Source organism: Marmota flaviventris, chromosome 5, assembly GCF_047511675.1.
Source record: "Marmota flaviventris isolate mMarFla1 chromosome 5, mMarFla1.hap1, whole genome shotgun sequence".
Taxonomy (NCBI): Eukaryota; Metazoa; Chordata; class Mammalia; order Rodentia; family Sciuridae; genus Marmota; species Marmota flaviventris.
In genome coordinates, this window is record NC_092502.1 from 32,814,077 (window position 1) to 32,839,227 (window position 25,151).

A 25,151-nucleotide genomic window follows, 5' to 3' on the forward strand; every position below is an offset into this window, starting at 1 on the left:
TAAGCAGAGACAGACTTCTGCTCACCAGGGACAAAATATATCCCCCAAAGCACGTCTATACTGACCTACCTCTTCCAGTCACTCCCTACCTGCCTACAGTTACCACCCAATTAACCAATCAGCAGGTGAACCTACTGATTAGGTACATCTTTCAGAATCTCATCATTTCACCTCCAAAAATTTTTGCATTGTCTCTCACATGAGCTTTTGAAGGACACTTCATATCTAAACCATAACAATTTCTATTGGACAGAACAGAGACTCTTACATTTTTCTCTAAACACTCTGATAACTGCCCAAGGTAGAGCTCATGACATGCCTAAAGAACACATTCTATAAACATTTCCCTCCTCTGAGAATGACCATGTAGATACATACATGATGTCAGGACTGGGATATGCCTTGACTTTACAGGTCCTGAGAAGAACTTAGGTATTCTCATTATGATTTGGTCAAATCAAAATTAGTTAGCAGAAAGTACTAAGATCTATCCATTTGAACAGACTTGTGTTACTACTAGAGACTCTGAAGTTGAGCCAGTCATAGTGGTGCATGACTAATCCCAGCTGCTCGGGAGGCTGAGGTAGGATTGCAAATTTGAGGCCAGTCTGGGCAACTTGGTGAGACCCTGAACCAATATTAAATTGTTTAAAAGGTAGAGCATTTGCCTAGCATGAATGAGACCCTGGTTTTAATTCCCAATACTGTGAAAAAATAACCGTTTAATAATTCATGCACATGAATATGGCACACAAATAAACTGAAATCACTTGATTTTCAAGGTATCTTTAGATCTGTGAGCCGATGGTCCTCTGTACTAGTGCAAAAATGCAAGCAAAAATGAGCCCTTTTTCTGCATGTATAGACACTTGAAATATTAGAGTCAGGAGTGGTGGTGCATGCCTGTAATCCTAGCAACTCAGGAAACTGAGGCAGGAGAATCACAAGTTCTAGGACAGCTTTAGTAATTTAGTAAGGCAGTAAGCAACTTAGTAAGACCCTGTCTCAAAAAAAAAAAAAAAATTAAAAAGGGCTGGAGATGTAGCTCAGTGGAAAAGCACCCCTGAGTTCAAAAATCAGAGTGGTTAGGGTCCTTGGAAGCCTAAACCTTGGTTTGCATGTGAAACCTTGAGCAAAAATGGACAAATGCCAGCGATAACTGTTAAGTGTATGCATATGTGTATATGTGTGGATATATATACATGCAGGAATTTACCTACCACAAAATTCACCATTTTAAGTTATATAAGCCATTTTTTAGTATAATCAGAAGATTGTATGATTGTCACCATTTTCTAATTCCAAAACATTTCTATCATCTCTAAAAGAGACTACATCCCAATTAGCACTAACTCCTCATTCTGTCCTTCCAACCTCTCCCAACTAATAATCTTTTGCTCTTTATGGATTTACCTATATTGAATATTTCATATAATGATACAGTATGTCATCTTTTGTCTGTTTTCCTTCAATTATTCCTTAAAATTTCCAACTTTCATCCTTGGCCCAGCATATGTCAGTACCTCATTTCTCTTTATGGCTGAACATCCCATTGTATGACATACCAAATTTTGTTTATTCATTTGTCAATGGCTACTTAGATTGTTTCCACTTTTTGGCTATTATCAGTAATGCTGATATAAACATTTGTGTATAAGTTTTATTGACCATCTGTTTTCAGTTCTCTTGGAATACCAAGAAGTGGAATTGCTAAGTCGGATGGTAACTCCATGTTTAATCATTTGATAAACTGACAACCCATTTTTCAAATCTCTGGCACCATTTTTCATTCCCACCAGCAGAGCAGGAGGGCTCCCATTTCTACCTTACTTTTTGATTAGCCGTGTTAGTGGGTATGAAGTAGTATATCATGATGGATTTGATTGTTGCTTAATGTTCAGCATCTTTTCATGTGTTTTTAGCCATTTATATGTTGTCTTTGGACAAATTAAAATTCTTAGCTTATTTCTAACAATTGAAAAATTCATCTTTTGTTGAACTGTAAACTATTCAGCTGTTAAGGTGAATCAAATTTAGATAAAGCACTCACTGATCTAGAAGACCAGAGGGCTTCAGTTTGGCTTTATTTAATTATTTTTGTTTTCAGATTCTCAGTGTTTAATAACTCTCCCAATATTGTATTTTTCTATCAGTTCTAGTATGGTCAAATTTTTGCACATTCAAATGTTGGACAAATGATAGATACTATTTCAAAAAGAATTTCACAATCTGCAAAACTTGGAAAACCACATATGGATATAAATTGTTGGGAAACAAGCTATATTTAATTTGAAAGTTATTTTGTTAAAAACAAACTGCATTTGTCGCTATAGGGATTTTTTAAAATGATTTTTTTATTAATGTGTTACAGTTACACACAATATTGGGGTTCATTTTGACATAATTATAGAAGCATGGAATATAATTTGCTCCAATTTAGTCCTCAGTACTTCCTCTTTCCCTCCCCTACTTTACCAAGTTTTTGAAAAGAGCCCTTGTTCACAGAATAACTGTGAACTAGGACCTACTGCCATCTGGAATAAAGGTTATTAATCCAATCTCAAAACCAATGAAGAGGATTTGGAAATCCAAATGAACTCTCTTGAAAAAAATCCTTGCTTCTGTTCACGGCAGTGGCTCCCTAGACCTCTCATTGCTGTGTCTGAAAGAGTGAGCCGAGCAATCTGTTCTGAAAAGAAAGCAGCTTCTTCAGGGGTGGTAAGTCCCATCTTTATGTTAAAACCAACACAAGGAGGCAGTGGAACAGGAACTGTGGAGACCTGAAGGATCAAACATTGCTTTAAAAGTTTGTTCCTCCAATGAGGGCAGACGATGAGCCACTGGGCCTTCCATGGGTGGCTGATGCCAGGGTACTGAGGGTACCTAGCAGTGGCTCTCAGTGGAAGGAAGGATGTTCTGATTTCCTTTCTGGCTCCTAGGACATGTGTCTTCTGCTTCTCACTGTAAGTTTGGGCCAGTTGGTACAAAGGTACTTGCTGATTATATAAGTGCTTTTGTTCAATCTGTTTACTTCTACTTGGTGTCTAAAATGCTGTTTGTATGGACTTTCCTTCATGTACCTTTCTCTCTTTCTGTCCGACACACACACACACACACACACACCCCACCACCACCACCACCACCACACACACACACACACAGACACATGTTCATACCCACGCGTATGCACATGCTAATCCCCAGGTCTTGAAGGCTAAGGGCATCCCTGCAATATTGCTAGTGTCTGTGAATTCATAGAATGGAGGAAAGACATAGTTGTTCACATGGGGTTGGGTCTCCCCCTTGCATTCATTCAACAAGCACTGATATTACTTCTGAGCTGGGTACTACCAGGCAAGGTCCTGCCCTTTAAAGTGCTTGCTCTATATTTAATGGAGCAGACAGAAAACTAAATGACCATCTATTTTCTTTTCTTTTCTTTCTTTCTTTTTTTCTGATATGGGGGTGAACCCAGGGGCACTTAACTTCTGAGCCACATCTCACCTCTTTTTTATATTTTATTTAGAGACAGGATCCTGCTGAATTGCTTAGGGCCTTGCTCAGTTGCTGAGGCTGGCCTTGATCTTGCGATGCTCTTGTCTCAGCCTCCAAGGCTGCTGGGATTACAGGTATGTGCCACTGCACTGAGCTAAATGGCTATGTATTTCACTATGTGGTATTAGGTAGAGCAGGGAACAGTGAGCTCTCCTTGGGTATCTTGAGGAAGGCTTCCCTGGAGGTGACTTGGCTCAAAGCAGCATGATGGGTCGGTCCTTGCCAGGGACAATTGTTCATAGGGGAGGAAAGAAAAAAGGAAACTTCAGCCCATGACCAGCCCCTTGGAGGGGGCAACTATGAGATATCTCAGGGTATCCAGACAGGTCTACCCTGCCTGACATCAGCTCAGTGTTCTGGTTCATGTTGGTAAGAACATAATCTAGGTCAACCCTTCCTAGAACAGGAATAGAAAAAAGCAACCAATCTCCACATTTTCTTGCCTTTGATTTTATGTTTATCAAGGGAAATCTTGTTTTCATTTTTATAGCAAATGTTTATGACTTTGAACCAGGAACTTGCCTGCGTTGTTTCTCCTGTGTTGCTGTATCCTGTTTCCTGAGTTGCTAGTTTTGAGATTAAGACTTTTAAGAGGGTTTCCAGCCACATCAAAGGGCAGAGACTGAACCCAAGGTAGCTATGGGAGATCTCTCTAGCCCATTTGCCTGGTAATTGCTTCTCCCAAGGAAAGAGTGACTCTGAATACCCAGATATGGATAGATTTTGTCCCTGCCTAATACAGGCATGGCAGCCTTACACAGTATCTTGGTTCTGCATTAGAAACTTCCTAGTTTCAAGCAATAGCAACCACCTCTGCCTGACCCATTCACAAATGTATTAGAAGGTCAGTGGCTCAGAGAATTGACTGGAAGGCTACAGAATCAGCCTATGAAACAGAACCAAAGAAGACTGTGCAGCAAGAGCAGGAAACTGATTAGGATGACCACTGTCACCACCCCCCAAACTCTTAATTGTTTCTTACCTGTCCCTGTGTCACTATGTCACTCATGTGAGTCCCAGCTTCTGGCAGGAACATCAATTGGTTAAGTCTAGGTCTCAGACCAACACTGTGGCTGGACTGGCTTTCAAAGTAGGAGAAAAGGGATCTATCTCCCCAAGATGTACACAGTATGGGATCCCCTGAAAAAGGAGGTGTTCTGATGTCTACCACAGCCCCAGGAGGGGATCAGTGAGCAGAGGTCTCCCATGGGGGACCCTGGTATATAAACCAACACTGAGAAATAATATCAGGACTGGAATTGAGTTGTGATTGTGTTTCTCACAGGACAAACACAAGTGAGGAATTAGAAATGATACCTGATACCACTTGCCAACAGTCTCCTATGAATCCGGCACTGAATACATAAGATCAGATCTCATTTGATCTTTCCCTGGAAGCTATGTAGTAGTATCCCTGTTTTACAAATGAAAAAATGGAGCTTCGGGAAGGTTGTTGGGATATTTCCAGGGTTACACAGTTACTGGCATCCAAATTTAGGTCTGCTAGACTTTGGAACTTGCTTTCTTACTACACTGGTTTTCCTATCCTGGGATATACTGAATTGCAGAACATGTTTTTGTCCCTGTTTTATTGTGAAAAATCAAAGTTGGGAATGAGTCTGTCTATAAATCCATCTTTGACACTTCCAGGAAGCTGCCGTCAGTTGTTCTTTGTCCCCAAATTCCTTTGGTGTTGCCCAGTTAATGGACACATTCCCCTTTTGTCTTGCTAATTGATCTGCCAGAAAAGTCAAAAGTAACTTGCTATTTTATTTGTTATTGTTTTGTTTCTACTTCTCTTGATGCTTTCCTTGAACTCCTAACTACTGTGTGTGTATGTGTGTGTGTGTGTGTGTGCGTGCATGTTTGCAGCCCTGGCAATGTTCCCAAAATATAATGCATGGACAACAATGGATGCTGGATATACCAAAACTGAGGTTTTGGAGCAAAGTCTCCTCTGAGTAACTGATAAGATCCACCAGCTAAGGTCAGAAAGGTTTTCCAGGGGAATGTTGGGACATTATTCTCTCTCTCCAGGGCCAACAGTCAGCATTCATCCCACATGCACACGGCATGGTGTCACCTAATTCAGTGCCAAGTCCAGCGTGCAGCCTCCCTGCATAGCTTTGGGCCCAGAGCTCTGAAATGGATTGTTCTTTCATTTAAAATGCTGACCAGGTGACCTCTTAACAATTGGAGATCCAGGAAATTTGGATTAAACAGTAGGGCGCTTCTAGGAGGGGGGGATTTTAGGAGTCTAGGAGACTATCTCTTCCCTTTGTAGGGTATAAACACAAAAGGGACAGTCTGGCCATTCATGGCCTGAGGAGGTTGATATCCTCTCTGGTTTATGCTGTTGGGGTCCAGTTTCTGCTCTCGGGACTAAAATGAACCTTAAGGGACAATTTCCTCTTGGTCCCAGGAAATAGCAAAGTTTGGTCCTCTGGACTTGGCAGAAGAGGAGAGAAATCCATATCCATCCATCTTATTTATCCTCTTTTATCCAAGACGTGTGGGTAACGTGAATGAGGACAGATCAGAGCAGAGGAATGAAATGGTCTGTTATGGTTTAGATCTGGAATGCCCCCCAAAGTCTCATGTTGAAACCATGGTCCCTAATGCTGCAAGTTTCAGAAATGGGGCTTTTACGCAATGATTGGATCATGAGGGTTCTGACCTCACCTGTATATTCATAGGAGCTTAATGGACTACCGAGAGATAGGACCTAACCTGTGAAACTATGAGTCAAAATAAAGTTTTCCTCTTCTATATTGTTTGGGTCAGGTATTTTTGCCACAGTGACAAAAAGCTAACACATGGTCCCAGGCCTGGAATGAGCCAGGCTGGGGGAGAAAAGTTGAGTTATTATGATCAAAATAAACAGGCTGGGATTTCACCCGTCTCTGTAGGGAAAAGGTAATATACGTGTACTCACTAGGAATGTGACAGCCCAGCATTCCTTCCCAGGAACTGTTGATCTCAAAGCTTCCATCCCAGGACAGCTAGCCCTCACCCAACCTCAGAGGCCTTGCCTGTCCAGAGCCCCCAAAAGAGATGATGAGTTTAATTCTCCTTGTACTTCATTCTTGAAGATCCTTCCTGTAAAGTCCTATCTTTGGACAAGTATGGTGAATTCAGTGCAAATTTAAAAGTGAAAAAACTTGCCCTAAAGGAGCAAGAATTTAAAAAGGGACAGTTCTCAAAGCCAAGGGGTTCTGAGTTTCTGTCTTAGAGACAGCTCCTGTTGAAGCTGACCCCCAAGTCCAGATGGGAGTTTGAAGGAGCAGGGCTGGTAGAGCATCACTCTAAGAAGCTAGGCTCAGGTGCCTGCTACCTGCACCCACCAGAAGATCTAGGAAGTCAGAGTTCCTTAGGATCTCAGTGCCCCAGGAAATAGCAGCCTTCACTTTTGGCTTGAGTTCTGGGTCCTGCTTATCAACACAAACATATCTTTATCTGCCAGCATTGCCAGGATGGGAGGACATGGTCCCAGGCCCCGGCATGCTTATCCTGTGGGACATGATGGCAGCAGAGAGACCTGGGAGCTGAAGGATTTCAGCAAAGGGCACTCTAAAGGAAAGGCCCAGTTCTTGGCAGAGTGAATATTCATAGGATAGAGTTTTGGTAAGATGGGGCAGGGGAAGAGAGGACATAGCAAGAAAAGCATAGCGTCAGATAAAGGCAGGGCATTCTTTGGAGTATGGAGGATGCCCCAGAGGTCAAGACCTTGAGAGCCTTAGGTGGTGTGCATATGTCTAGCACACAAAGACCCACTTAGGGAAGCTGGGGTGGACACACAGTCTTCAGGTTTCCTACCACCCTCAAGTAGCAGTAGGGCCTAGACTTTGCTGGGTAGTGGGTGAAATGCAAAGGTGGCAAGAATAGTAGACAGAAGGCCACGGTGGGAGTCAATAAGCTTGAAGAGTCCTGGAAATGCAGGTCTGGAAGAGAGTTGTCAAGGTGCTGTTGCCATCTGAACCATACAGAGGAACAGGAAGGAGCCACGAGTTCTGGGCGCATTTTTTCCTCAGAGTTTGAGAGGAAAGGCTGGAGTGCTCCCCCGGCCCCTTGGGGCCCATCCTGGACCTCCCCACAGTAGGGACTGTGGGATGCTTATGGTTTGTCCGGCCAGCTGCACTAAAAATGGGCGGCTGTTGCTGTGGTCGCCCTTTACCTTATGCTCCCGGTCCTCTGGCCCCAGGCCAGAGGCCTGAGCACGGTGGGGGAACAAATTGTCCACTTTTTTGGCCCTGGACTAGGCTTACTAGCAGACACTGGGAAGGGGCGGTGGCTCCGGGAGCAGCGCCCGACTCCTCGCTCCCGCCCCTCTTGGCCGGAGGTGGCGCCTCCCCTGTGGCTGCGGCCACAGCTTGGAGGTGGGGTCGGGGAGCGCGAGCCAGGGCTCTGATGTCACCGCGCGGCCGCGGGCGCCCAGGAGAGAGTCTCAGGCTGGAGCCTCAAGTAAGCGGCGGGGCCGGGGAGTAGGGAGGGGAGGGTGGCGGGATCCTTGGGTCTCCTTCCTGCGAGGAGGAGGCTGGGGAGTTTAAGAGGGGCGGTGGCGGCAGTGGTGGTGGCTGCAGGGTTGGGAACAGCCGGTGTGTCGATCTGTCGGGAGGGGTCCTACTGGGAGTCCAGTCTGGTTACGCGAGTGGAGTCAGGCCCCTGCGCACCTTTACCTTTTGCCAGGGTCTGGGAGGGGACAGACCCACCCAGCTGGAGGAGCTCTTGGGGGAGCTGTGTGTGACCAAAGCACACCGTGGAGACTTACTCTGCGACCCGCTGTTGCTGCTTTACGGTTGCGGAGCAGCTGGAGAAACGGGTCCCTCCTGCCCCAGAACTTGCCGTCCCCCTGTCCGCGATCTGAGCCCTACTTCGCAGTTGTGGACCCCACAGGAAAGGCCGAGAAATGCTCAGGTCGACGGCCATCCACTCTCCCGCGGCTCGGCGTGGCTCGGCGTGACTCTGCCGCCCTCTGCGGTCGCCAGAGCCTGCGCCTCTCTGCCGTCTCACATGTCCCAGATCTTGAAGCAGCAGGTATGTGGTCCATCCACAGCCACAGCCGCCCCTCCCCAAGAGCCACCAGCAACCTGCATTTCCTGCTCAAAGAAGGGAGCTAGGGTTTCTGGAGACTCTACGATTGGGCTGCAGAGACCACCGAGTCTGAAAACCAGCAGCACAGATACTGCGTGGGGTGTTCTGTCTGCATGGTGAGGCTGGGAGAGCCACAGAATTTGCCAGAACTCCCAGCCAGTCAGACCTAGCCTGGGGATGCTGGGATTCAAGACATAGTCCTGAACCTCGGAACGCCGTCTTGCAAGGAGATCGTTATGCATCCAGCTTCCCCACATTGAGTCCCGTCCTGAAGGAATACCAACACAAAAGGGTGGCTTGGGCAACGTATCACAGACAGATCAGATGGGAAGTGGCCTTTGATAAAGGGACGATTTAATTCTGGTGATTTATTGCATTTGGGGTTCTCTTGTACCTCTCTGGTGAGTTTACCTATATTTGCTCCGGTGTGATTTTTATCCACAGGAAACTGTCTTCATCGATTTCTCCAACATCCTGTAAAATCCTGGGTTTGTCTGTCCTACCCTCTTTGCAGAGGTCCAGACCCACATTCCAACTGTGGCCAGACTTGCCACAGACATGGAAAGGCCTAAAGACCCCAGACTAAATGAGCACTGGACCCCTTGGCCAGTCCTCAACCCTAGTTTCCTCCTTTCAGACTGGCACCTCCATCCCCTAGACCTCTCACTCTGAACCCTGAACCCATATTTGTCTTCTCTTCCTCTCTTGCTCCTTCATTTAGATGAATGGAATGTTTCCCTACTCCCAGGCCCTTATCTGGTGGTTTCCTAGCAGGGATTTCATGCTCTCCCCTTGCTCTAGTGGGGCTTGGTAAAATGAAGCCTCTGGGCTTCAGTTCAGCAAGAGGCACAGTCTGTGCTGCCCAGCCCACAACTGACACTAATGCTGAGGCTGGGACTTCTAGGATATGGCTTCCCTGTCCAGCCACAGGGACTGGCTGGACTGTAAGAGGCTTCTTGTATGCAACCAGATGAGTGTGAAACTCCTTGCTCCTATGCTGAAGGTCCCAAACACACACCAAAGCAGCTGGGCTGTGGTGATATAGCTGGTTCTGCAAAAGGGCTGATGTGAACATCCTGTGTGGACATTAACCTACTGGGGCCATCAATGCAAAAACATCCTCGAGACAAGTTAGGATCCATAAGAAACAGACAAGTATACACATGTTTTATTGTCCATTCCAATTCTTTTTATCTGATGAATTCAGAATCTTTTGTTTACACAGTAACTTCAAAAAAGATATATTTTCATGGCTTATTTTTCCATATTGGGGATTGAACCCAGGATCACTGAACTACACCCCCAGTCATTTTTTTAGGGGGGGGGGTAAAGGGAGGTTACTTGGGATTTAGTCCAGGGTTACTTTACCACTGAGATACATCTTTAGTCTCCCACACACACACACTTTTTTTTATTATTTTTTTTAATTTTGAGGCAGGATCTCACTAATTTGCTGAGGCTGACTTCAAACTTGTGATACTCCTGTCTCAGCCACCCCTATTGCACCCCCAGCCTCATTAAGTAGGCCAGCACTCTGACCTCAAACTTAAAATCCTCCTGCCTCAGCCTCCTGAGCAGCCAGGATTACAGGTGCCACCACACCTGGTGATTTTCATGACCTCTTTTGAGAAAGTATCTTTGTATTTGGTCACCCCTGCCTTTTGCAGCCAACATAGGCAGGAATGGGTGGCATGAGCTAGCCCATGAACTGGGCTTAGAAGGACTATGAAGAGAGAGAGAGCTGATGTTTGAGGTCAAGAGTAGACTTCCTAGAGGAGGCAATTGTTTTCCTAGGAGCTTTACTCAAGAGTAGATTCTTGTTTAGAGAGTAGAAACATTTTGCAAAACATGTTCCCAAACCAGAATATGTGGACCAATCTGCAGGGCTGGGGTTAGTGGTCAGGGAGATGTCCCCAGGCAGATGACATCAGATGTTGTGAGCTCCAGGTCTGCTGAAAGCCCTCACTAGGGATGTTGCAACATTCTCTCCCCTATCCTCCCACCACTAACCCCACTACCTGTCCTCACCAGCAATCTGTAGTATCCTGGGTCTCAAGGTGGTGGGTGGAAGGTGACTCTGAATTACAAATAGTTTCTGGGATGCTCAAAAAAGCCTGCTTTTCTATTCCACCTCAGTTGTGGATCACCATAATCTTTCTATACTCTCCACCAAGCATCTTAGGAAAGATAAGCTCCCCTCCTAGGTTATTGGGAGCCCCAGGTTGCCAAGCCTCAAAGCTACTATCAGCTGGGCACAGGGGTGCACGCCTATAATCCCAGTGACTCGGGAGGCTGAGGCAGGAGGATCGAAAGTTCAAAGCCAGCCTTAGCAACTTAGCAAGGCCCTAAGTAACTTAGCTGGACCCTATCTCAAAGTAAAATGTAAAAACATGCAGGAGATATGACTCAGTGGTTTAAGCGCCCCTGAGTTAAATCCCCTGTACCAACCAACCAACAAACCAAACCAACAAAAAAGTCACCCTGACGCAGGCACACACATCCACCTCTTCCCTTTGCTCCCTCTCCCAGCACTGGGGAGGTATGATTTCCAGCCACTCCTACTGTGTCTACCCACTCTGTTTGTTTCTAATAATAGATAAGTAACCTGGCTGGTCAGGGTCTATAGTGACAAGCGCCTCACCCATTCTGTTGCTTCTCCAGAAAAGACTGTCAGAAAGGTGAGAAGGGTGGGCAAAAGCCAAAAAACCCTCTTCTTTTCAACCAAGGCCACCCCTACATCTTTTCCCTGAAAATCTGTTCCTTCCCCTGCCATTCAACAAATATTTATTTAACATTGACTGCATGCTAGGCACTGTGTCAGGCACTGAGTGATGAATAAGGGCAGGGCCTGTCCTCAGGAAGCTCAGGGGTGGGAATGGTGAAGGGAATGGTAAGCTAATAATTATATTGCAGGATGGTGAATGCTGTGGAAACTCAGGACTGTAGGCATCACAAAATACAAGGAGACCTCTAAGCTTAGTTAATTAGAGGAAGCAAGAAAATCAGGGCAAGAGGTGGGAGTCAGTTAGTCATTCTCAGACAAAAGTCAGTATCTCAGAAATAGTATATTCTGGAATCTGTCAGTAGTTTGTGGGGAGGCAATATTTCCCATGTGAAGTTTGAGCTTTGTTGGGGGAAAGGGCATGATAAACTGATTTTCAGCAGGGTTTGCCTCTAGGAAATGGATTCTGGTTGCAGTGAGCTTGGAGGCATGCCCAGATTTCAGCCAGGGCTCTGCCCCTTACCAGCTGTGTGCCCTTGGACAAATCATTTCCCCTCAGAACCTCAAGGTCCTCATCTGTAAAATGCAGATAGTGGTGAGGATCAAGATGAATATTTATATGAAGACCCAGAATATAAGAATATGCACAGAAGCAGGGAGAGAGGCTGTGATGTTGCCCCTGCCCTCTGTGATCTGAGAACATTTTCAGCATTGTTTTATCCGGCAGAGATCACATGGAGAAGCTAACGGAGTGGCCAGGAAGCAGCCTGGGTGAAATAGGTTGGGGTTGGTGCACAAGTATGTTCTCAGCGCTGCAGGAGGTAGCAGGGTAGAGGCCTCCACTGGGAGTCCTAGCAGGGAATGGACTAAGTGCCAATCGCTTTCCCTGAGCAGAGGCCCTCAACTTCCAGAGCAGCTCTCTGGGACTGGTCTTACTGCCCATGCCATCCTTGACCCCAAGGTTACTCTGCCATAATAATGTCATCCTATGGGCCATGTGACCAGAGGGGACGTGTAAGCCTCCGGCTCTCCGCGGTGAAGGGCCAGCAGTCTGTCCTAGCCTTTACTTGGAACACCACCCCACTTGTATTTCTAGGATCCACGGAACCAGCCTGCTCCTTCTGCACAGCCATGGAAGCCCTGGGTCCCAGGGACGACAGCGCCTCCCCAGCCTCATCCACACCAAGCCTAGACTTACGGCGGCTGTCCACTCGCGCCGACTCGGCCTACTGTTCTTTCTCGGCCCCTGAGGCACGCACGCCGTCGCCTCGCGCGGATCTCCACCCTTACCTCGACTGGGAATACGTGCGCGTGGTTTGGGGCGGCCCGGCCCCAGCCCCCCCTGATGCCGATCCTCCCACCACGCAGCGGCCTCGGCCAGCTGTTGCTGCGTGCTGTGAGCCATGGCCCCCAGAGGCCCAGGGAACCCCGGGACCACTCAGCAGACAGGCAACCCCGCTGCTATACGCTCTGGCTGCAGAGGCTGAGGCCGGGGCGCGGGCCGCCGAGCCACCCAGCCCACCAGCTTCCTGGGCGGCCTACCGCCAGCGATTGCAGGGCGCGCAGCGGCGAGTGCTCCGGGAGACATCCTTCCAGCGCAAGGAGCTCCGCATGAGCCTGCCCACCCGCCTGCGACCAGCTGTCCCCGCGCGACCCCCCACTGCGCACCCGCGCTCCTCCTCGCTTAGCCACCCCGGCGGGGAGGTAGGACCCACGTGCTCCGGAGCTCCAGCGCCAGGATCCACTGGTCCGGGGCGCCTCGCCAATCAGCAGCGGAAATGGTGCTTTTCAGAGCCAGGAAAGTTGGATTGCATGGGTCGGGGTGGTGGGCTGGCGGGGGAGTGCTTGAGCTTGGCCTGCTCCAGGTCTGGCCTCAACAGTCCTGAGCCCCGGGAGTTGCAGGCTGAGGTCAAAGGGTTGCAGTGCTGGGCGCAGGCTGAGGCCCAACCCCAAAGCACAGCGGAGCTGAACTCCGGGTCCACGAAGCTCGGCAATGGCTGTAGGCCTGCCAGTCGGAGTCGGAGCCCTTCAGGAGAGGTCTTGGGCCCCTGGAAAGGTCCAGGAGGGGCCGTGGCCCCTGTCCAGGTATGGAGATAGAGGATGCAGGCTTGTGGTGGAGGGGAGCATGTGGGAGATGGCCACATTTCAGTCACCTACTCACCTTTCCAGGCTGTTTCCCAAGCAGCAGAAAACCCCAGACTGCTGTTTCAGACCAAACTTTCCAGGTGAGACACATGGACCACTCTGGAAGTTGTGGGAGGCTGCTTTCACAGCTCTTGCTTAAGAAAGGACCCTGCCAGCCCCTCCAACCAACCCTCATTTTGAGCCTTCTGTCTTGCAAACTGCACACTTTTCTGTTTCCTTGGTGCAGCACGAAGACTTTCCTTCCTGGTCACTGTGGTCAGTGTGGGATCCCTGCCTCCAGATTCTTGACTCAGAAGGAAGCTGCACTGGTGCATCCTGCAGAGGACCCCCAGAGCAGCCCTGCCAAGTGTGAGCAGGAGGTCTCAGAGATCTGCATGGAGTCTCCATATGCCCTCCTTCCCTCCCTTCCTGATGATGAAGTGTTCCTGGAAGAAACCCTGCATGTTGGAATGAGATCACTTCCAGACTCCCATGTTCCCCAGGAGTTTCCAATCAGGTGAATTCCTTCTTGCTTCCAAGCAGAGTGAGACACTCTCCCTCACACATAAACCTCTAGAAATGCTAGAGGGGCAGGGAACCTTCTCCTAGCTGGATCCTGGAAGGCCAGGTAGTTGGGGTGGGGGTGGGGGAAGGCATCCCTTGAAGATCACTCTGGCCTCAGTCAGAGATGTTTTTTTTTTTTTTTTGATTCGGTGTCTTTTCTGTTTCCAGTGTCCATGCCTCTGACCAGCAGTGTGGAACTGGCTTGGGCCAAAGGGCTGGCCAGGCTTCAGTCCCCCCAGAGTGCACCCTGCATGAATGTCCGGGGACTGCAGGGGCAGGTGACTGCTGGCAGGAGATGAATGGTTCTGTGGGTATCTGCAGGCCCACAAGCTATATCCCCGTTGGGACTGCAAATGGTGACATCTCAGTCATTGATACCAGTGGACTGCTTACCACTGACCACCCTGCAGTTGATGCCCTGGGACCTTCAGGCAATGATAAACTAGGGTCCCCTCACCATACTTCCCTGCCCTGGGGTACTGGACAGCCTGGTTCCAAGCCAACATGGCCATGTCAACGTCTTGAGGAGCTGGTTCAGGAGCTGGCCAGACTGGATCCCTCTCTAAGTGACACTCTTACCTCCCAGCCATGCCCAGAGCCACCCCTGGGCCTGCTGGATGGGCTGATTCCTTTAGCAGAAGTCTGGGCTGCAATGAAGCTAGGCTGTGGTGAAGCTGGAGAAGAGGGTCCTGGTACTTCTGAGCCAGGGTGAGTGAGAGGCACCAGGGGCTCAGGATTCTAAGCTTCCACAGTCTGGGACAGGACAACCCAGGGAATTCTAACTTTGTCCCCAGGTCCTATCAATTCAACTTTACCCAGCTCCTGCCAACTTCTCAGGAGATGACAAGGCCTGAAAACTCTCCCTCCTGTCCTGTGCCTGACTGTCCTAGTGCCCAAACATCAAACAACAGCATCCAGGCTAAGAAAGTGAGTGTGGAGAGGTTGGTGGACACTGGGTGGGGCAAGAGTCCAGTGTCTGGGCTGGGAAGACAGAGGCCCAGCCCTGGCCTTGAGTACCCAGCCCCTCCCTGTAGGTGGAGCTAGCCGGCCTTCTCCAAGAGATGCTGCAGGACCTTCACATCCAGGAGGAGCGGCTGCGAGGTGCTGCCCAAGAATGGACCAGACGCAGGGTGGCTCTGGAATCCGCAGTGGGCCAGGCCTGTGCACCCCGGGAACTGGAGCAGTTCAGCCGGTTCTTGGCTGACCTGGAGCGTGTCCTTGGCCTCCTGCTGCTACTCGGCAGTCGCCTGGCCCGTGTGCACCATGCCTTAGCCCGGATGGGCCCAGATGGTGACCCTGATGAGCGGGTAAAGGGGGTTCAGGCTGGGGGAGAATTGGGCGGGGAGGCATTTTTGTCTCTGGCTGAAACCATCCCGGGATCAGCGGTGCCTCACTGCTGTCACAGCATTCTCTCCCTGTGGCTCTAGGACTCTCTGTTGCAGCGACTTGGGATTCTGCAACGGCAGCAGGAAGATGCCAAGGAGCTGAAGGAGCATGTGGCACGACGTGAGCGGGCCCTGCGCGAGGTGCTGGCGAGGGCACTGTCTGCAGAGGAGTTGTGCTCCTACAGTGAGCTGCTGGTGGGCAAGGCCACCGTTCTGGCCCAGCAGCGCTGCCTGGAGGAACATGTCCAGCTCTTTCAGAACCAACTAGACGCCCTTGGGAGCAACCTTGGCCTTCGTCCCGTCTCTCCCAGGCCGTCCTGGCCCCCAGAGACCTGCCCTCGGGATAAACCACCCTTCCTTCCTCCCTCTATCTAGTTACAGGTGGCAGGATGGGGCACTGCCCCACCTCACCCACACAACTGGGGCCATGCTGGCTTATTGGGTGCTTTCCCTTGAGGAAGCCAGAGAAGACCCAGGCTGGTTGTTTTCCCAGGCTACTCCTTCCTGGTATTCTCATGTGACCTTACCCATGTCTGGTGGGTTATTTGGGGATTAACTTAAGAACCTTAAAAATGGCAGTATCCCCCATTTTTATGATGAAAGAGGGGCTTTGTTAGTACTGGTTGAAGAAAGAGGAGACAAGTCTGAGGAGCACTTCTACTTGAGATACAAAATGGCCTTATTTTTTCAATAAAAGTTTCTAATAGAAGTGTGTGTGTGTGTGTGTGTGCGCGCGCACACACGTGTACGTGTGTCCATCCTGCACACAAATGGAAAGAAGAGGAAAAGGAAGGGGTCTTGTTTACAAAATGCAGCCACCAGGGAGTGGAGTAGGCCCACCGCTATAATCCCAGCTACTCAGTAGGATGAGGCAGGAAGATCACAGTTCAAGGCCATTCCGGCAATTTATGTCTCAAGATGAAAGTTTAAAAAGGGCTGAGGTGGTAGCTCAGTGGTAGAGTGCTTGCTTAGCATGCTTAAGGCTCAAGGCCCTGGGTTCAATCCTAATACCTAGAGGCCCCATCCTGGCTGACCAGAGCAGAAGAGGGACTTGGCAGAATATCAGGTCTGGCAATGTCTAGGAAGACTGGATAACCAGGATTGAAAGTAAAAAGAGCCAGGTAGACATGGGGCTCTAAATACCACTGCCATTACAGTAATTAGCTATTATGTTGACTGCATCACTATCACAAAAGCCTAGGTCTGATCAGCTGAGTCCAGGTCTCCTTAGCTGGTTTTAACCAGACCCTCTCAACTTCAGTATGGAAGTTGGAGTACTATCTCCTTTTAAGATTCAAGGAAGAGGGAATTCCCCCAAATTGAACATGGGTAAAGATCTTTGCTGCCTAAAATCCTTTATGAATGCTCAGTACACTTGGATATTTGGGAACATTCATCCCAAGACTCAGAATCAATTTTCCTCTTCCTGTTCAAAACTTGGAGCTGGGCACCATGGTCCCCATCTTTAGAACCAGCACTTGGGAGGTTGAAATGAGAATATTTGCTTGAGACCATGAATTCAAGACCAGTTTGGGCAACATAGTGAGACTCCACCTCAATAAACAAAACTGAGCTTATTCAGTTCTTTTTCAGAGGCCCCCACTGAGTTAGCCAGGGCAGTGAGGGTAGTTGAGGATAGAAATTGAAAGGGAGGAGTGGGATCTGTAGACCCTCCATGCAGGGACAGAGCGCCTCGCCTGGAAAGGCAGCTGCAGTTGTACACCAAAGAGAATTATCTGGGGGTGGGCTGAGGTGGTATGAAACATAGAACAAAGTCCCCCACCAGTTGTGCATCAGCTCTATGTACATAGAATCAGGTTTGCAGTTGTGCATATGAAAATGTTTCAGTATTGTAGCTGCAAACACCAGAGACAAGAATATTATTCTGCAAAGGTTAAGGATATTTTTGGAAGTTGGGCACATTAAAAGGCATATGAGTGTGTATTTAAAGCCTACTGACCCTAAAGTGAGAAATCTCTGCTTCTGAGCTTTTTTTCTGATGTGTATTGTCACTAAGTGCAACTGGTTGGGAATTTTAAATGGTTGTATTCATACCAAAAGCATTAGTTATAACAGTCGTGCTATTGAGCACAGAACAATGCTCACATTGTACCTCCTTATAAAAAACATATGGAGCTCCTGCTGAGGCCATTGCGGGTTCTAACATTATGCTTTGCTTCTCTCCTTTGAACACTGTGGGCGGGGGTCTCAGTTCCAAGGTCCTCAGCTGAGCAAGTCTGCATTATAGACGGAAGCTACTAATTTCTTCCTTTTTGTCCTGTATAGTTCTCCATTGCATTCTCCCATTATGGTATTCTTAGAAACACATTTAAGCGCTGTTGTCTATTAGGCCAATGGGAATTGTATGTTTCAGACAAAGCACTTCCAGCCTGGGTCAGGCATTGAGCGCATGGGTATGGAGGTAGGGGCATCTGCCATCTTTCGATGAAACTGAACTTTAGTTCTGTGCTGGTCTTTCCATGAGGGAATATGAAGCTTCTGTGCTCAATCCTGCTAGCTCAAGAGTAGGGCCACTCTTTCTGCTCTGGTCCTTCTGTCTTGCCTGTCCTTCCTGCCGGTTTTCCTCACTTCCATCTGTTATTTCTTCAGAGAGCAAGAATGAGTTGTTCAGAGATGTTTTGTTTTGTATTGCCAACACAGACCTCAAGACTTTTGGGGGACCTGAAGTCCGGTGAATTGACCCTCCAAGACACTGCCAGCAGAGGGCACTGTTCTCTTTAAGGTGAAAGCTACTCCCCACCGTTATCACCCGCAGCCTCTCCAGCTAGCAAACTCTGGTTAAGCCACTAGGACTTTGCCATGTCCTGCAGAGCAGTGGCCCTGCTGGGCCTGAAAACTGGAGCTGAGCCTTTGCTTCTGTCAGAAGGAAATTCTGGCTAGCTAAGCAGGGAAAGGCTGGCTGGCTCTCCTTTGCCACAAGGTCTCTGCTGGAAAGTGCTCGGCTAACGAGAAGTGCAGGGGAGGAAAGCCGGGGGTGTCGATCCTGAGCTTCGGTATTACAATAGGCCTTGCACAGATTCCCAGGGTGGAAAAGAGTGTTGCACGAGTTGCAACTGGGGTTTCTGCCGCCCCACTCCTTTAGCCGCCCGCGTCCGTGACTCCTGGTCGCCTCCTACCCCTGGTTGCCTGAGACGGTGCCCTGGGGCCTTGAAGGAGCTTTGGCTTCTGCTGGAGTGGTTGCCCGGCAACAGGCAGCCCCGCGGCCGCCTCCCCTGCTCGCCTCGCACCGCCCCCGCTGCTCCTCCTAATAAGGATTTAATTAGTGTACTTTTTACCTTCAGACTGTAAATTGGAAGCAGAATGGGGAAGCAGTGTTCCGCGGTGCTCCAAACCAGTGAGCAATCTGTCTTGAACATCCTGCTCAGCACACAAAGTACCTCCCTGAGCGACTGGCGCAAACCTCAGGGATCCTCTCTGGAACAAATTGCCGTGCTGTTCATTCAGATGTAAATCAGAAGCTTAAGAGCAAAGTTAGGTCAAATGTAGTTGAGGACTTTAAAGAGAAGAGGTGAAAGGGGAATTTGGGGACGTGGGGAGGCAGAGGGGTACTTGCTATGAGGAAATCCTCCTCCAGGCCCCGTAGTGTTACTGTTATAGCCTCGCTGCTCTTAAAAGGTCACAAAAAGCACTTGTCTGTTGTCTTAGATATTTAAATGAACACGCACTCCCCAGTAGCAGGAATTTTTTTCCTATGTGGGAGAGGTCTGCATTTCATTCTCCCTTCTCTCCTCTTGCAGGTAGGCACGCATCCGGCTACCCCGGCTTCCTAGAGTCAAGTGCAGAGGAGTTAGGCCAGTTCAAGGCAAAAGGCTATCTGCAGAGCCATAGAGAATCTATTTATGAAACCATTTTCAATGGTCACAGAGTTTCTTCAGGTAAAAGTAAAAAATGGGGAGAATATGGATCCTGGGTGGGTCTAGATTTATAACCCCGTGTTCAGGGGTTTCACACCCCCCTCCATCCTGGGCAACAGTTTAGGTGTCATAGGTTGGTTGCTAGAGCAGTATGGGCTAAGAAAGACAATTGTTTCTATGTTTTTAGCTTTTACTTATATGTGGTGCTGAGGATCAACCCAGTGCTTCACATGTGCTAGGCAAGCACTCTACCACTGAGCTACAACCCCAGCCCTGATGCTTCTATTTTAACTAAAATGATATTATTTACAGAACAGGATAATTTCCCTTTTGTGGGAATATGTTTTTTCCTGGTTCAGTGAATTAATTTATGTATGCAAATACTGACATGGTAAAAAAAAATGGTGATCATATTGAGTAAATCCATAAACCAGTGCTATATAGTTTTGGAATATAGGCATGTACACTGCCGCAGTCTGGCTGGGCACAAATCACGAGCCACTGAAGCAGGAACAAACTTTATTTTTAAAACGCAGGAAAAAACTTCACACAGCTCCCGGGGAAATCCTCCCCAACGCGCCACAAGGCTTGTCCAGGAACCCCCAGCCGGAACTATATCTCCCAGAAATCCCTCCTCCTGCACTTCCCCAACCAATGGGAACTCTCGGGGAATCCCCGGAAATCCCCACGAGAACTCCAAAATAGTGCGAGAACTCAAAAGTTGCGGCAGAGGCGGACAGGCAGAGGCGCCTGTCAATCAATACTGTTGGCAAAATGCCAGGGGCCATACAGACTCAGCCGTGGCTCTCAGCAGTACACTGTGGAACCAACTCAGTACCCTTGTAATATCTCCAGTTGGCAATGGAATTCAGGAAAAGCCTTACTTATTCCATAAGTTCCTCCCTCCCCACAGCCCATTAGAATAGGTGCTGCATCATAAGTCCCACAGAGGAAGGAGATGTGAGCTTGGAGAATTGGGTGACTTGCTTAAGGTCACTAAGTGAGGAAGGGGCTGAGAGACCACCCTGCTTCTAGACAGGACAGGGTAATGGAAAAGAACACAGGGATGCCACCCTAACTCTGTCATTACTAGCTGTGAGGCCCTAACAAGTTACTAAAAGTTTCAGTTCCCTCATTTTAAAATCAAGATATTAAGTATATTCCTTGTAAGGTTTGATTAAATATTTAGAGTTGTGCCTGGCACTTGCTTAATGTACATGGCTTATATTGTATGTATTATCCCTACCCTAGATCTCCATTAGGAGAACGAGACTTGCTCAAGAATATCTTAATCTCCATATGGGAAATGTAAAAATTTATTAGAAAGTTTGCTATGGATATGACTCATGCACCTCAATATCATCGATTAACTTCTCTCCCATTAAAAGGAGTCATTATCCTCTCTGTGACAATTTTACCACCTAAATAGACTTAACAGTTCATTTTTGGGAATGCCCTTCTAGAGGAGAGCCTATTGCTGGGCAATATATGGTTCTTTTTAAAAAATTATTAAATATATGAATATATGGTTCTTGAAATCTCTCTCTCTCTCTCTGTATATATTTTCTACTGACTTACTTTATAATTTCAGAATGTCCTGGTCTGAAATAAAATAACAGTGGTTTTCTAACACCTGAGTTTTAGGTTTACCAATCCTTAACTCTTGCCAAATGTTTTATTTTGCTTGGACACTCTTTAGAAACACAGAGATTCCTTTGGCCATTCAAATAACACTTTTCTGATGTAAGCATGCAATAAACATTAATTATTAGTGTTAGTTTAGATTTTGTCTCTCAAGGCAAGTGATATCTGTGTCTGTAATCTGTTATCTTGTCTCAATCAAATCTCTTCTTTATCATAGAAAATCTCTAATATTTCATTCTTTTAGATCTTCAGCTACTAAAATTGCTATAATTATTGCCTCCCACATTTTTTTTCTTAAGAGGCAGAATATTTAATTTGCATTTTAAAATAATTTATGCAGACTAGTTAGAGTTCCACACAGGAAGGTATGAAGGGTCAGATCAGGGCCTGTATTTATCCACAGTTCTTGGCTACTGTAACTATGTGTGGTTGACTCTTTTAGTTTGGAGAGAAATCCAAATTCTTTCAGTAATAGAATGCTTGAAAGAAGCAGAAGAATGAGGGGGAAAAGAAAAAAGTAGGTAAAAAGAAAATAAAAACACAGTAGTAAAAGCTGAATAATGTTTAAGGGAAGTATATCTCACAAAAACGTGAATAAAATGCTGTCTGTTTATTTTGTTGCTTAAATCAAAACATTCCATGAATGATTGCCTTAAATAACTTCAACGGCCTCACTGATATATACTGAAGAAGAGGGAAAGCCCTACTACTCTCTGCCACAAAAATCATTTGATATAACTAATGACATGCAAACATAATTTGCAAAAGCAGACCATTATCACGATATGAAATAAAAAAGTTGACTGAGCAAATAGATTTGACATCTTTGAAATAGAAAATGTACCCTTATAATTATCCTGTGCCAAACCTGGGAAATCTTGGCGATATCTACAAGCCTTCTCAATTTACGATTGAAACAAAGGTCCAGAGAAGTTAAGTTCTCAGTTCAATGTCACTGAGCAAAGATTCTTCTACATATGTTATTTTAGAATAAATTGTCTACTTTCAATTTTTTTAAAAAAAAATAGATACCACATACTTTTTGCTTATTCAGGATTTTCAAGTAAAAGAGTTACTCCTTAATTGTATCAATTACTATTTAATCAGTTGTTTTTCTGGTATGATGTTATAACTTTTTTTCCTTTGAATATTCACCCATTGCACTGAAAGGCTTAGCAAGGTGTGAAAATCACAGATTCACAAATGTGGCACTAAGGCATAATTCACAAAGAGATCACAATTTAAGAAAACTAAATATTCATGCCAAATCAGAATAGCCACCTTTGAGTGCCAAACATATATTTACATTTCACCATAAGTATTCCCAAAATGTCTCTTTTCTATCTTTGTTAAATCATGTTTACTCCCAAGATGCACTGGTTTCTTAATATTTAGCATTCACAGTACAACTGCAATTAGTTACATTCATATGGGTCACAATAGTTATTCTGTGTTCAAGACTCCCCAGAATCATGATTGACTAAAATGAGGTAGATGAACTTTTAAGAGTTTTCTTGGTTGGGACTAATTTCCTTTAGATCTTGAGCATTCTATTTGTTTTAAAATGGAATTCCAAAATATTTAGCAAAAGATTGAAAATGTCTAAGCTCTTTGCCTAAAAATGGAAAAATATAGTTTTAAAAGGTTATTATGAAAGTTGCTTTACCTCATTTCAATTTAAAAACAGAATAAAAGCATCAAATTACAAAACCACTACATATCTTAAAGTTGACAAATAACCCAACATCTTTGAACATTCAAAGAGACCCTTGCTCTAGTTCTGGCTTGGGAGTGTGTAGACTCAGAGGCATCTGGTTAGCTCATTCAGGGGCCAGACCAGCTGCTGCCCCTTAACCTTTGACCCTAAATTTTAAGTCTCCTCCAGAGTTCAGGACTGAAGGCTGGTTTCTTCATAGGAGCCTTTCACTGAGATCTCAATCAGACAGATCAGGTTTCAAACAGAGGCTGGAAGTGCAGGCCCATAAGGATAAAACAGGCTGCAGTGGACAAAGTTGGAAACAAGTGTTGAGCCCCATTCTTGGGCAGACTTAGACTATGAGGCGAGCCTAGATAGACCAACCAGGCCATAGCCCCATGGATCTTCAGGTTGCCGGGGGCAGACTGGGCACCAAACCAGCTAAAGGCCCAGGTGCGGGTCGACGAGAGACTTCTGAGAAAGCTGGCAGGCCACCACGGATCTTTGTCTTTTTACGCGGAGCCATGGGTGAGGCGCCCAAGAACTTGCTGAAAGAGCTCGACTTCTTCAAGCCACGGGCCAGGTCCTGGAGCATCAGATCGTCGGCCAGGACACCCAGAAACGCGCTGGTGGTGGAACTGAGGATCGTGGCGGCCACTTGCACTGGATGCCGGGTAGCAAGGCTACCACTTCCACCACTGGTAGCATCTGGCTCCGTCGCTCCTCGCAGGCCTGGGTCACCAAGCAGGCGTCGCACCGCATAAGAGGAGCCAGGACGCAGATACTGGTAGGCTCGACGTCCGCTGTGGTCACGGACATGCACTTGAGCACCCAGACGCACCACCAACAGCACGGCGGCGTCCTCGTGGCCGTGCAGAGCGGCTAGGTGCAGCGGTGTGTAGCCGCCATGCGAGCGCGCGTTCACGTCGATTGGCGCGCCACCACGACGCGCGACCTCCACCAGCTGCAGCGCCATCTCACGGTCGCCGCTCTTGGCGGCCCAATGTAGGGCCGTGAAGCCAGATATAAAGTCTCGCTTGGCAGCTAGGCCGCGGTCCCGCAGTAGCAGCCCGTGAAGCTGGTGGGTCCAGCGGCCAGTGGCCGCCCGCACTAGCCACTCGTGCTCAGTAGGCTCCAAGGGCACGGCGGACGGCGGCGGCGCGGTGGGCATCTCCTCGGTGTCAGGGCTCAGCAGACGCGGGCCACTGCGCGACAGGCGCCTTAGGTGCGGGGAACGACCGGGTCCCAAGTGGAGGCCCAGGCCCGACTCCTCAACTGAGAGCCGCCTCAGGAGCAGCGGGGAGCTCCGAGGGCTGGGCTCCTCCGACAGCTGCCGGCGCAGGCCTTGCTCCTCTGCTCGGACCCGGAGCGTGGCGGGGCCCAGGACGCAGCGTACCGGCAGCATGCAGGGCTTCGGAGGCGGCGCGCGCGGAGCGGGTGGCGGCGGCCCTTTCGCGGCCCCGGGGCCAGGTTCCAGGTCTGGTGGCTCTGCGCCGGGAGAGGTTTCCTCCGACGGCGTGCTAACCGGCGAGGCCACCTCCGCGGAGGATCCCTCTGAGGACAGAGCTAGCTCAAAGGCTGGAACCCGGGGGTCCGCGGGATCCTCGGGGTGCTGGGCCGAGCCTAACAACGGCACCCCAGTGGGCTGGGTGGGTTCAGAGGCCGGATCCCCGGGGGTGTCCCGGAGCTCTGATGGCGGGGCCAGGTCCTCCGGTGATTCTATGGACGGCTGCGCGGAGGCCGAGTGCGCAGCTCCCGGGCCAGAGTTCTCCCCTAGCGAGACGGAAGTGGCCTTCGACTGAGGGGTTGGTGCCCCAGGGATGCAGGGGGCCAGGGGCTCTGGTCCCTCCGAGGGCCGAGGCTTCTTCCTCAGCACCACGAACTTGACGCCGTCCAGCTCCTTCACCACCGCCACGTCGTTGACGAATTGCTTGAAGCGGTCCCTGCGGGCTGCGCGGCCGCGCGGGTCGCCGGCATCCAGCAGCGGCTTGAAGCGGCTCAGCAGCTCCGAGTTGCGCACCTTCCCGCCGCGCTCCTGCAGGAAGCCCAGCACTGCCGCCTGGCTCACCCCGGCAGCGGCGGCCGCAGCGGCAGCGGCAGCGGCCAGCGCCATGGTCCGGCCCAGCCGCGGAGGGAAGGTGCGGCAGCCGCCTCCCCCGGGTCCCAGGTCCCCGCGGCGGGGCAGGTGGACGCCGCGGCGCTTCCCGGGACACGCGGGATCCGGGTTTCCGGGAGTGAAGTCCGCCGCGGCTGGCTCACCTGGTGATTGTCCCCGAAGAAGGAGCTCGGTCACGCCTGCGCCGTGGGGCCAGGATGTCTCCCGGCGGAGGGCACAGGGGGCCGCGGCGAGGGGCCCCCGCCAGCGCCCCGCCGGGCCCCCAGCCTCAGGGCTGGATTTCTGTCTTTATGTTCTGTCCAATGGGCGCCGGGCTCCATGCCCCGTGCGCGGTGCTCGCCTTACAGGTGACAGCTGCCACTGGCACCGCGGAGGGAAT

At 48.8% G+C, this 25,151-nt stretch overlaps 2 protein-coding genes across 5 annotated transcripts; one reads left to right on the top strand and one right to left on the bottom strand.

The window, feature by feature from the left end:
* Nucleotides 1-2,589: 2,589 nt before the first annotated feature.
* Nucleotides 2,590-16,150, top strand: Shroom1 (shroom family member 1). Of its 4 annotated transcripts, XM_071612098.1 has the most exons (9): nucleotides 2,590-2,718; nucleotides 3,527-3,629; nucleotides 12,465-13,453; nucleotides 13,538-13,593; nucleotides 13,740-14,009; nucleotides 14,225-14,764; nucleotides 14,851-14,983; nucleotides 15,091-15,363; nucleotides 15,484-16,150. In XM_071612098.1, exons 3-9 carry the CDS (start codon nucleotides 12,500-12,502, stop codon nucleotides 15,814-15,816), a joined length of 2,559 nt encoding a protein of 852 aa, XP_071468199.1. In that variant the 5' UTR covers nucleotides 2,590-2,718; nucleotides 3,527-3,629; nucleotides 12,465-12,499; the 3' UTR covers nucleotides 15,817-16,150. The 4 variants fall into 4 exon arrangements, with proteins under 4 accessions (XP_071468199.1, XP_071468198.1, XP_027805479.2 ...); XM_071612097.1 differs by lacking the exon at nucleotides 3,527-3,629; XM_027949678.3 differs by lacking the exons at nucleotides 2,590-2,718; nucleotides 3,527-3,629 and adding an exon at nucleotides 7,941-8,016.
* Nucleotides 16,151-21,551: 5,401 nt separating this feature from the next.
* Sowaha (sosondowah ankyrin repeat domain family member A) lies at nucleotides 21,552-24,769 on the bottom strand. Its single transcript, XM_027949653.3, has one exon. It carries the CDS (start codon nucleotides 24,767-24,769, stop codon nucleotides 23,063-23,065), a length of 1,707 nt encoding a protein of 568 aa, XP_027805454.2. The 3' UTR covers nucleotides 21,552-23,062.
* Nucleotides 24,770-25,151: the final 382 nt, after the last annotated feature.

Bases quoted from the DNA above. Each gene is read 5' to 3' on its own strand.
- Sowaha (XM_027949653.3), bottom strand. From the start codon at position 24,769: ATGGCGCTGGCCGCTGCCGCTGCCGCTGCGGCCGCCGCTGCCGGGGTG.
- Shroom1 (XM_071612098.1), top strand. From the start codon at position 12,500: ATGGAAGCCCTGGGTCCCAGGGACGACAGCGCCTCCCCAGCCTCATCC. The intron at 13,454-13,537 runs GTATGGAGATAG...TCACCTTTCCAG, and splicing joins GGGCCGTGGCCCCTGTCCAG to GCTGTTTCCCAAGCAGCAGA. The intron at 14,765-14,850 runs GTGAGTGAGAGG...CTTTGTCCCCAG, and splicing joins CCTGGTACTTCTGAGCCAGG to GTCCTATCAATTCAACTTTA.